The sequence below is a fragment of the Filicampus tigris genome, chromosome 20 (assembly GCF_054856515.1).
Source record: "Filicampus tigris isolate MCC_2025a chromosome 20, RoL_Ftig_1.0, whole genome shotgun sequence".
NCBI classification, from domain to species: Eukaryota; Metazoa; Chordata; class Actinopteri; order Syngnathiformes; family Syngnathidae; genus Filicampus; species Filicampus tigris.
In genome coordinates, this window is record NC_141236.1 from 13,331,593 (window position 1) to 13,345,272 (window position 13,680).

The 13,680-nt window shown below is 45.1% G+C and overlaps 1 protein-coding gene across 12 annotated transcripts in view; it reads right to left on the bottom strand.

Annotated features, from left to right (window-relative positions):
- Window positions 1–653: 653 nt before the first annotated feature.
- The window catches only part of ppp1r14c (protein phosphatase 1, regulatory (inhibitor) subunit 14C), a 34,547-nt gene continuing 21,520 nt past the window's right edge, over window positions 654–13,680 (bottom strand). For all 12 annotated transcript variants that reach the window (XM_086018578.1, XM_086018581.1, XM_086018583.1 and 9 more), the window contains 3 exons: window positions 4,788–4,871; window positions 4,411–4,443; window positions 654–2,629 (listed from right to left, as the gene is read on the bottom strand). In XM_086018578.1, the coding sequence (XP_085874704.1) occupies window positions 2,555–2,629; window positions 4,411–4,443; window positions 4,788–4,871 (192 nt within the window). In that variant the 3' untranslated portion in view covers window positions 654–2,554. The remainder of the gene's footprint in view (window positions 2,630–4,410; window positions 4,444–4,787; window positions 4,872–13,680) is intronic.

Here is a 13,680-nt window from a genome sequence, read left to right on the forward strand (position 1 = left end):
CTGGTGTGCAGCCAGCTGACTGAAGAAACATGCTGAAAGGGAGAAGCAAGAGTAAGGGGGAGGCGGGTGTACATGGGGGGGGGGGGGGGTAGTCTCCCATCCTTAGCTATTCGGCTCACATTCACCTTGCAGTCCCAATTATTCAAGGCAGCGTGCTGGAGCGTTCCCTGCCAGCCAGCCCCAGCTGTGAAAAGTGGGTCACGGAATTTAAAGGCGCACGCTCAGCTTCTCACGTCCCCGCCGCACCCCCATCTTGACTCGCAGCATCCGTGCGACTCACGCAGTCCATCCGCAAGGCTGTTTGGGAATATGTGTCAGTGTGTGTCTGAATCTGAAGACGTTGGAAGCATTCGCTGCAGCGTCCTATTCTTTCACATGAATTCCCCCCCCACCCCCACCATGTGGAAAATGACTCTTTGCAGTGGAGCCCCAGAGGACGAGATTTTACCTAGCAACAGCGTACAGTAGGGCACTAGGCTAGTCATATGGGGCTAGACTGGCAGCAGAGAAAGGTTACTCATGCGCAAAGTGAGCAATTAAGTCATACTCTGGTGAACTCGACACAATCAGACAGGGGCTGGCCTACTAAACTTGCACGGCCTATCATGGAGCAGCCCCGGCAGCACCTTTTTGTCCACAAAAACCACATATGGTTTCTTAAAACAACGCAGAGTTGACTGCATTTTTATTATCAGCAAGAAAAAACAGACCACACACACACACCTTACACATTACATATTTTAAAAACAACATTGCTTATTGTGGATGTACAGAAGAACAAAAAAAAAAAAAAAAAAAAAAAAACAGCAGCTGAAAAAAAAAAAATTGTAGTTTTAAAAGGTATAAAAAGGAACGTGTTTTATGAAATAAAAACCTCTGGGCCAACAAATGTCCCCCGTAAGCCTACTCCCCTCCCACATGCTACTTAAAAAATACATGCAAAGCTTCCTATACACACTTTTAAAATACTCCCTCATAAATTATAAAATATTAGCCTATTGCCCCTGAACTGCTTCTCAGTAGAGGAAAATTCATAATAGGACCTCAGCACGAAACCCGGATGCGTCACAATCGCCCGCAAATGGGGTCCGCCCTACAACGCCAATGCGTTTTAGTCCAGCATCACACAGTGAAAACGCCTTTTTTTTTTCTTTTTTTTTTTTAGTACAGCCACTACCTGGGGAGCACATTAAAAACAGCACCATTTTTTTCTCAAGTTCTCCTGGATTCTCTCCGACGTGTTTCGTCACGTCAATTCTAAATAAAAGTCCTATAAAGTTAAGAAGCTAAGTTAAAAGGTTCTTGATTATAAGTTACTTATATCGATACTCGGTCAGCGTTTACTTACTGTTGTTAGCATGCAAGACGGCTACCTTGTGTTCTAAAGGAAAAAAATAATAATAATCAACCGTCGCCCTGCTTGTACGTCTTTGGCAGCTAAGGGGGATCTTGTCACATTTTGTCCATTGCGATTTATTCATGACTGAATGCTTGCTAGTGTAAGCGGCTCTCAATTGGAACGCAGGTGTAAGTAAATGACTAACCACCCACCTCTTAAACCTGCAATTCTGCAACTTCAACACAACAAAATGTCACCTTTCACATTTTGAATATCTTAAAAAGTACCCGCGCCCGCCTGATGACGCCTGTCCTGCCGTTTGACATTTCTAATTTACATTTGGCAAGTGTAAACATTTCAAGTTGTCCACAGACTTACAGTATTTGCCTCTAGGTCATCCACATGGTTAAGGTTCAGCGCTGGGAAAAGAGTCAAACGACATCCTGAAAGTCCTTAAAAGGCAAGCCCTCATCACCGAAAATGAGTTCTCCGCTGTGTCGTATTTAAATAGCCTGCTGATATGTGTTAAAAGAAAAAAAAAATGGGTGAAAAATGAGCGAAAGGCCGCCACTCATCAGGTTTGTAGTAGGGAACTACAATACCCATCATGCCTTGCCGCGGTGAAAAGCACATCAAAAACAGCGGGTAAATGGCAACATCCTCACATATTTTAAGTGTTAACAAAAAAGAAACAACACAAGCGCCATTCATTCTAACTATGTATCGAATTAAAAACTCCTTTACATTATGCAAGCAAGAATAAGTTAGAGTGTAAGGATTATGAGTAGGAAAAGACTGACACTTTCACATGAACAATAAATGGCAGTAACAGCAAAAAACACCTCAGTTAAAAAAAAAAAAAAAAAAAAAAGTGTGAAGCACTGTGTTTACATCGTGCTACAGCTAATTTCACAGCAAATGCAGTACAGACTTAGCTCCTCCCCTTTTTTGTGTTTGTTGTTGAGATTTTCCATCTCTATGGCTGTCGGGGGCTTGAAACGAGCAAATGTGAAAAGTAGGCGATGCCGTTTGCTACGTACCCTTTTAACAGTCCAGTAATGTTGATACTATCCTTGACACTGTGTGTGTAGTGAGCGCGTGGTACGCATGGATGGTTGCGGAAGTGATGCGGCTTATGTTCGGATGAGTTACTGAAGTGTCGTGGTGGGGCGGCGAAAGCTGCGTGTCGATGAGGCGAAGTCGAGGTCCCCGACATTATAGACCCTTCTTAGATGGAGCGCTGAGCTTCCTCATTCCTCTTATCCTGCCCAGCAACTCGCGGACAAAATCCTATGAGAACAGAATACAGAGAGAGGGTGAGCGAAAAGTATAATTAGAAGGCAGCACTCATTCGCACACACGCGGGAAACATATTTATTGTGTGCCTGTCTTATTCAAATGACTCTGCAGGAAAAACACGCAGAGCATTTTTCCCCTCACCCCTCAATGATACCGTATCTTGCTACACATACATATTGTAGTAGACAGCCATACAGCACACGGAATAAAGAATACGTCGTCACACAACACAGAAGGCATGAGAAGTTACCGTCGTATTTCATGTTTTTTTTATTTGATTGTTGCATATTCATGGCCTAGAAGTGTTTATCATACGATATTTGCTGATCTGAACTCACTACTGCATTTTCCACTGTAGCAAGTCCTGTAACTGTGACACTTCCCTAGAATATAATGTAAAATGATGTGGATTTAATATAGAGCCTTGTGGAACACCGCCTTGTGGAACACCGCCAATATCTCTTTAATAGCCGTTTGTAACCTCAAAATGTCGTTAGTCATTAGAGATGTTAGGTGCTATGACATTATTGATTTTTTTTTGCTTTGATCATTTGACCAAGGAGGCCCAAATTTCAGACTCAGCACAGCACAGCTATCGAACGAGGGTGTGACTTTGGCACGGTCGCGGTTGTTTTCCTTCACTTTGTGTGACAGCTGAGGCTAGGCGGCATATCCCGGCATCGCGGCGTAGCCTGCCAATGTAATTGAAGCCGACTGAAAATTATCCACACTTCCATTTAATGACTACTTGCAGATGGCAGCGGCACAGTCTTTTATCAGACAAAAAGATATGTACAGTATTCAGTTAGTCAAAGACAGCCAAGCGTGCGAAGGTGAGCGCAAGGACATTGTGGTGGAATATAATCCGCCTCGCTCGCTATATCAAGGTGACACTCGTGACCTCATTTATGACGTCTCCGGGACTTGAACTCCCTGTTTGCCTGCCCCCCTTCTTTACGTTCATTTTCTATTCTATATTCCGTCTGCTCCGGTAGCATAGCTTATTGCTTCGTACGCCTGCAGTAACCTGAGTCCGTGTGGAAAATCGTCGCTGCAAAATTCCGCGTTACAGCGAAAAAAATCGCAAAAAGTGGACCGCGCACAGTCACGATTTCAGTCCGACAGAGGACGTGTTTAGGATTGTTTGGCCTTGGCGGAGGTCTGCATTTTAAGTCTTTCTTTCAATATCTCTCAGTTGTTTACATCCCCATTTTGCCCTACATCAGCACTCCCCTGCTCTTTTTCTAATTTGCCGTCTGTGTGCGCTGCTGTCTTGTTGCTGGGGTTGCGTTCAAAATGGCATCTGCGCTTCTCCATTCACAGGGGATTACAGTGCATTTGTGTGCGGGGGGGGGGGAGGTTTACGGCTTAGACGTACTATACGAGCTGTCAACCTGGCAGCGAAGGCCACAGGCGACCTTGTGACGGTTGTCGGCCGACCTAGTGCCACATACTTAAAACACGCACACCCATATGCAGGTGACAGATGGGAATTGACCGGCTGAAGATCATATGATGGACCTTTTAATTACTATTGCGCCGTAGCCGCACCTTATGGACACATTTTCACATTCAAGTAGTCACTTTACACGCATATGTCATCAGCGTGTGTGTGTGTATGTGGCTTGCGTTGACCACAGACTTCCTGGATATGATGCTTGAAAGCACACATGGGTCAAATGAGGATCAATAATGTCACGCCACCAACATTTGCAGTCGGTCACTGATAACGAGCGTTTTCCTGGACGTAAAACACACAAAGACACACTCACCTCTGTCGGTTTGTAACAGTCTATTAACGACTCCTGTGTGTGGAAAGAAGAAGAAGAATATTGTTATGGGATATATCCAGATTCCTTCAGAATACGAAATGATGCCATATTCCGATTATAACTCACTTCTATAGAAATTATTCTTCTTTGCAATGGAACGCATTTTTGAGGGTCTAAACATGACCAAAAACTCACCAAACTCCACACACACACACACACACACATTTGGCCTGGCCAAAAATTGCACATTTTAAATTTGTCATATACAGTTAAAAAAAAAAGTGTGCTCACTATACTGAGGTTTCATTTTATTTTGAACTCAAGGGTTTTTATCTCCAAAAATGTGTAAGGAAAAATACAAAGTCGTTGCAGCGTACCTGCAGTTTGACGGCTCTCTCGTCATCACTGTTGACCTCCAAAAGGTCGTCAATGTCTATCTCCACCTCGGGCATCTCTTCCTCCTATAGTGATCACAAAATAATATTCAAAATGGTGTCTGTGTTTTGGTTCAACGACCAAAGAGGCAAAGACGTCGCACAGGAACGTCAAGGCCGCGCCGGGTCGGTGCCTCTTGGAATTACGGCCGCTTCAAAAACGGAAAGCTTGATTCCTGACTATCCGTCTGAAATCGTCAGATATTAGCGCGGTTGATGGCTTGGCTTAAGTTCCTGGCAAATGCAAATGGCCTCTCACGTCTCAGCTGACTCTTCGGTTGCGCTTTAGCCCGCGGCCGTTGTTGGTATTCAAGCTCATGAAGAGCGAGGACGGACGGACGGACGATATTTGGTATTTTTGCTCTCAGCTTTCAAGCTCAGCCACAGTGATTCGCCTCTGAAATAGCTTCCATTTATAGCTTTTCATATTCCAAAAATGTGATACTTATTTCTAGGTGGGGGGTTTTTTTGGGGGGGGGTGTGTTAACAAGATTCTCTGGCAAATGACTCTAAAAAGCAAATTCTGAGATTTTGCTTGTAAATACATTCAACATGTTTGAAGATAATTGCTGAAAAGGTGCAAAACCGGAGAATTATGAAGTACTCATTTGTGTCGCGACAACGTTCAAGTGTTTTCCACCATTTCAGATCTTTTCGGTGAGGCTAAGACGCTGGCGTCTGACGCACCTTTGCACGGTGCAGGCGTGTCACGTGGAGAAAGAAAACAAACAATCGGAAGTCTGACGTGATGGTGAGCATGTGGACTGGCGCGGCTGCTTTAGAGTGCCACGTTGTTCGGCATGGGAAAGCCCCCATGACATCCCGGTGGATACATTTCACTGTCCATCATTCGTCACCATTTTGAAGCCTCATTCTATATACTTGCCGATTTTTTTTTTTTTTTTGTAATCATTCAAATTTGGCCTGGTTGTTAACATTCTTCTCTGTGGTGTGTCAAATTTACAAGACATTTATTTTCACTTGACAGTTTTTCAACTGTGAGTTTAAACCCCCCTCCCCCTCATTACTTATCCGTTTTGAAGCATCTCGTGCTTTCTGCACACACAAACCACCCTCCCTCCCTCCCTCCCTCCCTCCCTCCCTCGAGCACTTTCGATGAAATAGCCTCTCGTCTTATTAGCATGACGTCTGCATAGGCTTACATGCATAAACACGAGACAGGAGTGTTGGATGAGCCATTTCAAAGTGAGCGGGGGAGAGAGTGTTAATTCATGCAAATACTTAATCACATATTTAAAGAGTCAGGACTTGATCCGCCAAATGAAGAGAAACTATAGGGCTCGTATCGGAAGCATGGGCTGGCACCTCGGAAAAAAGCGATATCAAACTCTCTGTGTGTCCGTGTTGCGTGACGTGTGAGACAATTGCGCCCGTCAAGCAGGCAGTCTGTCACCCTCCGTGGCAGCCATTGGTGACAAGTGGGGCAGGCGGGCACGGGCCGTGTGTGGAGGACTGGCTCCTGCGGGCCATTGCCAATAACGCACGCGCACGCGCACGCTTAGCCCTGCCAGCAGCCTTCTGCGGAGCGATGTTGACTGCAGGGGCTTTGCGTGCCAGTCCGGCTCGACAGAAAGTATGTCGTACTTTGCGGCGAGCGGAATGCAAATCAGCATGTTGATAAACGCTAGCGCCGATTAGGAGCCACAAATAGATGAGGTCACAGCGCCTGCGAGGAAAATTATTTTCCGCCTTGTCGCCGCCGCCGAAGGCCGGCCGGTGGAAACGTATGCACGAAACTCACGGAACATGTATGATTTATTGGCAGCTTGGCGACAAGCTGGGCGCGCGCAGGCTTTTTTGATGTTGGAATAATTCCAGGAGAAGTTGAGTCTCGAGTGATGGCGCGAGGCATTGTTTTGATTAGACGAAGTGATGCATTTCATACATATGTCATTTGAAATAGCTCAATTGTGGCTGCGTTCACACTTGTAGTTTGCATCAGAGTTTATTTGTCCACATATTTGGTGTGCACCGGGGTTCAAGACGACCAAATGAACCGCACCGGTTTGTTTGCAAGCAGACCGAGACCACCTTCTCTAGGAGTCACGGTCCACTTCCTTGAGGCACACCACGTTTTAGAATATTTGCATTCGCTCTTGACCAAGCAGAGTGGACCAGAGTTTTCCTGCAAGGATAACAAGACTGCATTTTTTTGGGGATCAACTTCCCCCTTTCGATTGTGGTCTCGGTCTACTTGATTGCTGCTCACCAGGCTTGGAGATGATTGCGTTCACACCTGTCCAAACAAGCAAGCGGACTGAAACCAATTCTTTTTGCCTTCTTGGTTCCGTTGTTTGCACGTTTACACAAATGCACGTCAACCAATTCCACCACTTCTCCCTTTACCAGCTTAAACTCCGCCGCCAGAGCCATCTCGTCGGTTAGTTTCAAACCTGACAAAGCGGAACAAAGCCTGAGAATTAGTTTGCTTTCCTTTGAGCTGCAGACAAGCACGAAAGGTATCGGGGTCAAGGAAAGAAGCAGAAACTGGTTGTAAACAAACGGAGTGACTGCGGCGCTTGTTAAGGGCGTTGACCCGCGAAGGCGAGAAAGCGCTCATTGAATGAATGAAGTTGCGTATGCACAAGACACAACAGAGAGTTGGCAAAAGGGCAGAACGCCCGGCCGGCGCGCTTGCCGAGCGTGCGTCAGACTTGTTTTCACCAACAGCTGAGCAGCCGCCGGCAGTTTGTCGGCTTTGGGGTGACGGAATGCTAATGCGAGCGGCCCGACCCGGTGACTCATCAACTCTATTCAAACACTCACAAACTCGTCGCGTTGTTGTTCACAGGGACCGAAACCTGACCTGCATACAACGAAAAAGGTTGTAATGGAAAGTGGATCATGCACGAGGTCAATTTGAAAGCGGTTCGGGAAAGACGCATTTCAACCAAGCGGTCCAATTTAGCTGGGAAAGGGAGAGTAAAACCCCTGACCGAGCCTGTTTTTCGCTCACTGGGTGTGTACGCGCAATTGGCTTGAGCTGCTTTTATTATGGAAATCGTCTGACATAATAGCCACAAACACAGCGGTGGAACACATGACAACAATTGATGACAGTTTTTAAACAACAACAAAATGTCAAGCTTTGTTTCCAGCCATTCTCTGTCGACCAATCAATGGACTGCCGTGTCACCCTAGCAGGTACTGTCCTGGTTCTAGTGCTCAAGGGTGTCAAGGGAGGGTACGGTACGGCTTGGTTGGTTTGGTACCCTTCAAGGGTTTTGTTAGTGGAAAGACACGAGAAACAAAACAAACCACATACCGTAGCCTTTAGCTTAAAGTAGAAATCAACCCAAACACATTTTTTTTCCCCAAGAAAATATTCCCAGCAGGCCCACCAGTTGAAACACGGCATTCTGATTAATATTGCGTTTGTGGAATACCGTTTTTTCCATCTCTGCGAGCGGCTATTTTCTCACTTCTCTCCACTGAAAACGACATCACAGATGCTCAGGTAACAACCAATCACGGCTCATCTTCAGAAAACAGGTCAGCCGCAATTGGTCGTTACCTGAGCCCTCAACAGTTGTCATGTCATTTTCAGTTGAGAGAAGTGACAAAATGGCCGCCCCCAGAGATGGCAAAAAAAAAAAAAACGGTATTCCACAAACGCAATATTGATCACAATGTCTTGTTTCAACTAGTGGGCCTCCATAGAACATATTCTTGAGAAAAATATGTTTGGGTTGACTTCCACTTTAGGGCTAATGCTAACATAAGCAAAGATTAGCATCCACTGTACGTGGCCGGGTTATAACCCCCGTAACGAATAAAAGTCGTCCCTCGAGGACCCACTGAAGACGTGGCTCGTATTTCGCAAAAGGCAAGTGAAGAAATAAAGTGTCACGCTTGAGAGGAACGGCACTTAAGAGGCAAACGTCCGATTGAGGGATTTGGGGACGGGCCCGGATAAGTGGGTCACTTATATGAGGAAGAGAAGGATTGCGCAACCCAGCGAGGCTTCCAGCTCAGCCATCTTCGGTGGCGCATCAAAGCGCGGAGGAGCTCAAGGTGGGATGAATTCATCCTCGGAGACGGACCGCCACGTGGGGAAATCGAGCGAGATGAAGGTGAACCCGGGCTGAGCTCGCGAGGGCTCTTCTGAAGCCTTGTCAAATAGCCGGACTGCTAATAAGTTACGGTCCAGTCTCCCTCCCCCCCCATCTCTCCCCTCCCTCCGGCGTTACAGTTTGCAGGAGGCATGCAGCGCGGATGAATTTACTGGGGAAAGTTGTAGCGGGCTGCGGCAGGAAATCTTTCCCACGCTGATTCAGCTGGACTCCAGAGGACACCTTACATCACACCCGCTCGCAGAGGAGCACGACAAAGAACAAAACGCCCGCCCAGGAGAATTTTCATGCATATTAGTCATAAACCATAATTGATGTGTCCTCTCACAAGCCTTACAAAAGGTGATTTAGACTACAGCCTGCTCTTTGGAGGCCTCGGAAATTGGCCAGTCAACACGACAATTTTTTTTTTTTTTTGTTATGATCCAAAATGTAACTTACGAGCGCGCGTCAGATAAGCCGCGAGTGAAGTCGCGCGGGGGGGTTGGGGAAGCAGCAATGTCGGCACTTTGATGCATGCGGGCAATGAGAGCCACAATCAAACAAAAAAATGAGAATGTTGGCCACGACTCACACCCAGACGCTCACACGCAGTCTAACCGGATAACCTTCCTCCGGCTCGTGCTGCCACTTGCTCGGCCATGCCCCTTACGGGCACACATCCAACACACCAATAATACAGTACTAACAGTAATTACACTTAATGAAACCAGTTTTATACAACACGGTGCTATTTTTCTTCATCAAAAACCCGTAACAATGGAAATGCCCCATTAAGCTTGTTTGCCAACTGCCAATAAAAACCACAGACGAAGAACAAGGAGCAACAAAGCATTTGGCGTTTTGTGCTCACATTTTCCAAGTTTTCAAGCAGGTTATGTCACGAGTGACTGCTATTGCTGTTTTCCTGTCCGTTTCTGCCAGACTCTCTGGAGCATCTTTCAGGACCTAAACAATATTGTGTTTCGTCACAATATGAGCACCAGAAGAAAAAGTAAACTCTCTTCAGGGGGGGGAAAAAAAAAAAAAAAAAGGTTCCCCCCTTTATACGTTCTTCATTAATCAGCACAAGAACATGGTTGGTTTGACAATTGACCTGACAAACTGATTCAACCCCTAATCTAATCAAAGCGATGTGGCGCCGCCACCTACAGGGATCCATTAGTCGTTACAGTGTTTTACAAACCTGAATTTCACAGACAAGCTGGGTGTGACCCTCGTCCATGCCCTCCCGTTAAAAAACTTACGTGGTAAAGTATGTTTGTGGCAGTAAACTGTTGGATTCCAGCTGACCACGGCGACGACGCATCTCCGTGACCATCGCGAATGACTTTGATGGTGGAGCCAATCAAGCGCCCTCCCGCCTTCCTCGCCGTATGAATGACGACAGTGTTTTCTCACCGGCAACAACGAGCCAGTGTTTGTACACAGCGGGCTCCAGTTGATAGACTGAGCCGGCCCCCGCACGACGACGACGACGACAACAACAACAACAACAACAACGACGCGATGGTCTGTGGATGGGAAGAGGAGGATGTTGCTGAGAGGACTCATCACGCGTCTCGCCGCCACGTGCCAAGGGATGCACGCGCAGCTGCTTGGGCTCAATCTTTGCAGCTATTTCGAGACTTAATTTGCCGTGCAAAAGTGCAAGCGCACATTGAATTGGAATCAATGAAAATGGATCCACGAGAAGAGGATGTCGGGGCGACACTTTCCAGCACGGCCGACAGGCTATCCATGTTTACGCAGCGCACGGGGGGGAATAGGAGATCTGCAACAATTAATGGATTAATCCACATCCAATTGATTATCAAAAGAATCGACTACTACTTTGATGATTTGATTAATCGTTGAGAGATGTTTTGAGTTCAACTAGTCCAAACCCTTGGAACTTGCCTCTCCACAGTAAACATTCTGCTATTTCTGGAGTGCTCCGTGAAAGCGGGCTGATTATCTTTGTTTTTATTTATATTATTTATTTATAATGGTTCGTGCAGCCCTAGCTAATCGTGAGACCTTGACTTCATTTTATGCCTTGCTGTTTGTCGAAATTCAATGACAATTATAATTATTACGCTCCACGATTACAAAATTGGCATAACCGTAAAAAACGATTATTAATATGCATTTATATCCAACGCACTATGTTTGTTTACACAAGGAAATCATACATTTACAACTTTTTTTTTTTTTATACTAATTTTATTTGGTCCAAAAGTAACTTACATAATCATAGTGTTTCAAAGAAATGTATTTGTCTTTAAATTTTTTACGTTTAAACATTTTCTTGTTTTGTACCGTTTGCATAATCATGATTTCAATTATGACCAAAATAATCGTGATTAATACTTGTGAAATCGAGCAGCCCTACAATACAGTATGTCAAACAACAAAGCTAAGAACAATGACTACTAAGACAACTAAACAGAAATCAAATGTTTTCTTCTTCTCGATAGGAGAACGCGGTATTACCTTCACCGGCGGTTTTTCATTAGCGACTCATATTTGAGGCCTCTGTTGTGCGCTTGGAACTGCTTCTGTTGGCTATGCGCCCGCTAAAAGGCTCCGTTGCCAGCGCCTCTTGATTTAGTGACGGACGCACGTGTTCGCAACACACACTGACACGCTTCTTTGAATGCAATCGTGCAGCAGGAATTCAAAAGAAACATTTGCCTTCCAAAGACAAACATGTCCGATTCATGAACAGATCAAGGTCATCCGTAACCATCGACCGGTTGAGCCCACCAGTGGGCGTGTCTGCCAGCCTCGCTCAATCGTTTGATGTTTTCGTCAAGCGGAAGACAAATAAGTTCAAAATATAAGTGCCGTTGAAAGCGAAACTCAAGGCAACGATTGTAAACTATTTTCAACCATTTCAATTACTTCATAATGGGTACAAACAACCGACAATGTGAGAGCAGACTGATAATATTGATTTGTGAAAAAATAGGTTTGACTTTTTTTTTTTTTTTTTTTTTCTAACCTCATCTATAAATGACCCGGTCCAAATGTCTGATTTTAAAAATCAAATGTGGCCCTTGAGTACAAAAGTTTGTATTGAAAGCAATTGGAGCAAACGCCATAAGAAGAGCATCTATTCATCGACAATCACGCATGAAGTTTTACGGATGAAGCATGTGTCTCCAGGCAATACTCTCGCAGCCCCCCTCCCCCCCTCATGTATTTTTCCACTCTAGATATCATCATCTATCTCCTGTCGCAGCAGCACAAACCCCCCCCCACCCCCCTCGCTTCTCCTGTGACCTTGTCGATAGTTCCCCGTGCTGGCCTTTCCCGGTTTTTCTTTCTTTTACTCGAGGAAAGACCGACAACGGCGTGTTATGTGAACCTCATGCGGTCACAGAGGACGAGTAAAAGGCTGCAATTGAAGCCAAATCGTTAGAAAGGCTCGATAGCCCAAGAGCAATACCTTCGGCGTTGGGAGGAAAGAGGTGCTTTGGATCGATATTTTTATACTACAGTCATTGACGTCTGAATCATGAATTGAAACATTTTTATTCCGTTCCAATCTACCCGCCCAAAAAGCACATATTTTTTGTTACACCTTTTTAAATAATGAAAAATAGCACTAGCGTTCATAATAATACGGCATTATCTCCCATGTATTCACAGTTCAGCACCCGTGGCTTCACCTTGTCACAGATTTTTTCTCAATATGATTAAAAAAAAAAATCGTTTTTGGGGGGAGGGGTGGGAGCCATCCCTGTCCTTTTGTGGAAAACGCTTATTGATGGTACGTCAAGTATTGCTATTTCAGTCCCTATATATTTAATTATCCAGGTAAAAAAAAACAAAAAATCTCTGTGCAAAAGCAGCAAAGGAAACATCGGCCCCAAAAGCACAGGTAAACCCCCCCTCCAAACGCACATCGGTGTAACGGCGTGAGTGCGTGCATCCGTGACTAAGCCTCATCGAGCGAGGCACTATTGACGGCCCGCCATGAAAAAGTAGGACACGCCGGCGTCAACCGTTACCCGTGCCATTCGCACGCACGCAAACGCACACCAACTCGATTTTTCTCAAAGTGTCTTCACATTGAGACAGATTCGACTCGATCGCCACAGCGAAGAGAATCGCACGCTTTTTGTCACACTGCGGCAATTCAATAGCCTTTGTGCTGCTCCTTCTGGTGTGCCAGCTGGGGGCAGTATAGCGCATACAAACTACAGCATATGATATAGTATTTATTGAGACCATCAGCAGGTAGGCTCGCCAACTCCCTGACAAATAAATAATATTTCTAAATACGGGACAATTCCATTTCTCAGGCAACCCAATCAGCACGGCACAAATGTTAGTCGTTCTTCGCAGAGGATAAAGATGAATACTGCGGGTACTGTTATATTGCCTTTCTACGTGTATTTGTGTTCACTGCATTGCTTGAGGAGTTATAGCACTGCAACATTGATGGTAATAAGCATTAACATTAAGATAGCAGATTGTAAAGCTAAGCTATGTGGTTGTTTCAAATACTCATGTAATTGTTTAGTTTGACTGAAAGGTAACTGGGAGTGGCAATTCATGGCCAATGAAAAATGAGCGTTATTTTTTTTTGTAAAGGGGTAATTATTGTATTTGTCAGAGTTCTTGTATTAAAATGCCTTTCGATTGTGTACCTAATCTTTTGGCTTATTAAGTAAGCCAGTTTTCTGCTATTCTCACAACACACTCACAAAAATATGATGGCCAGTAATGCTGCATTAACACCCTCGCGGATA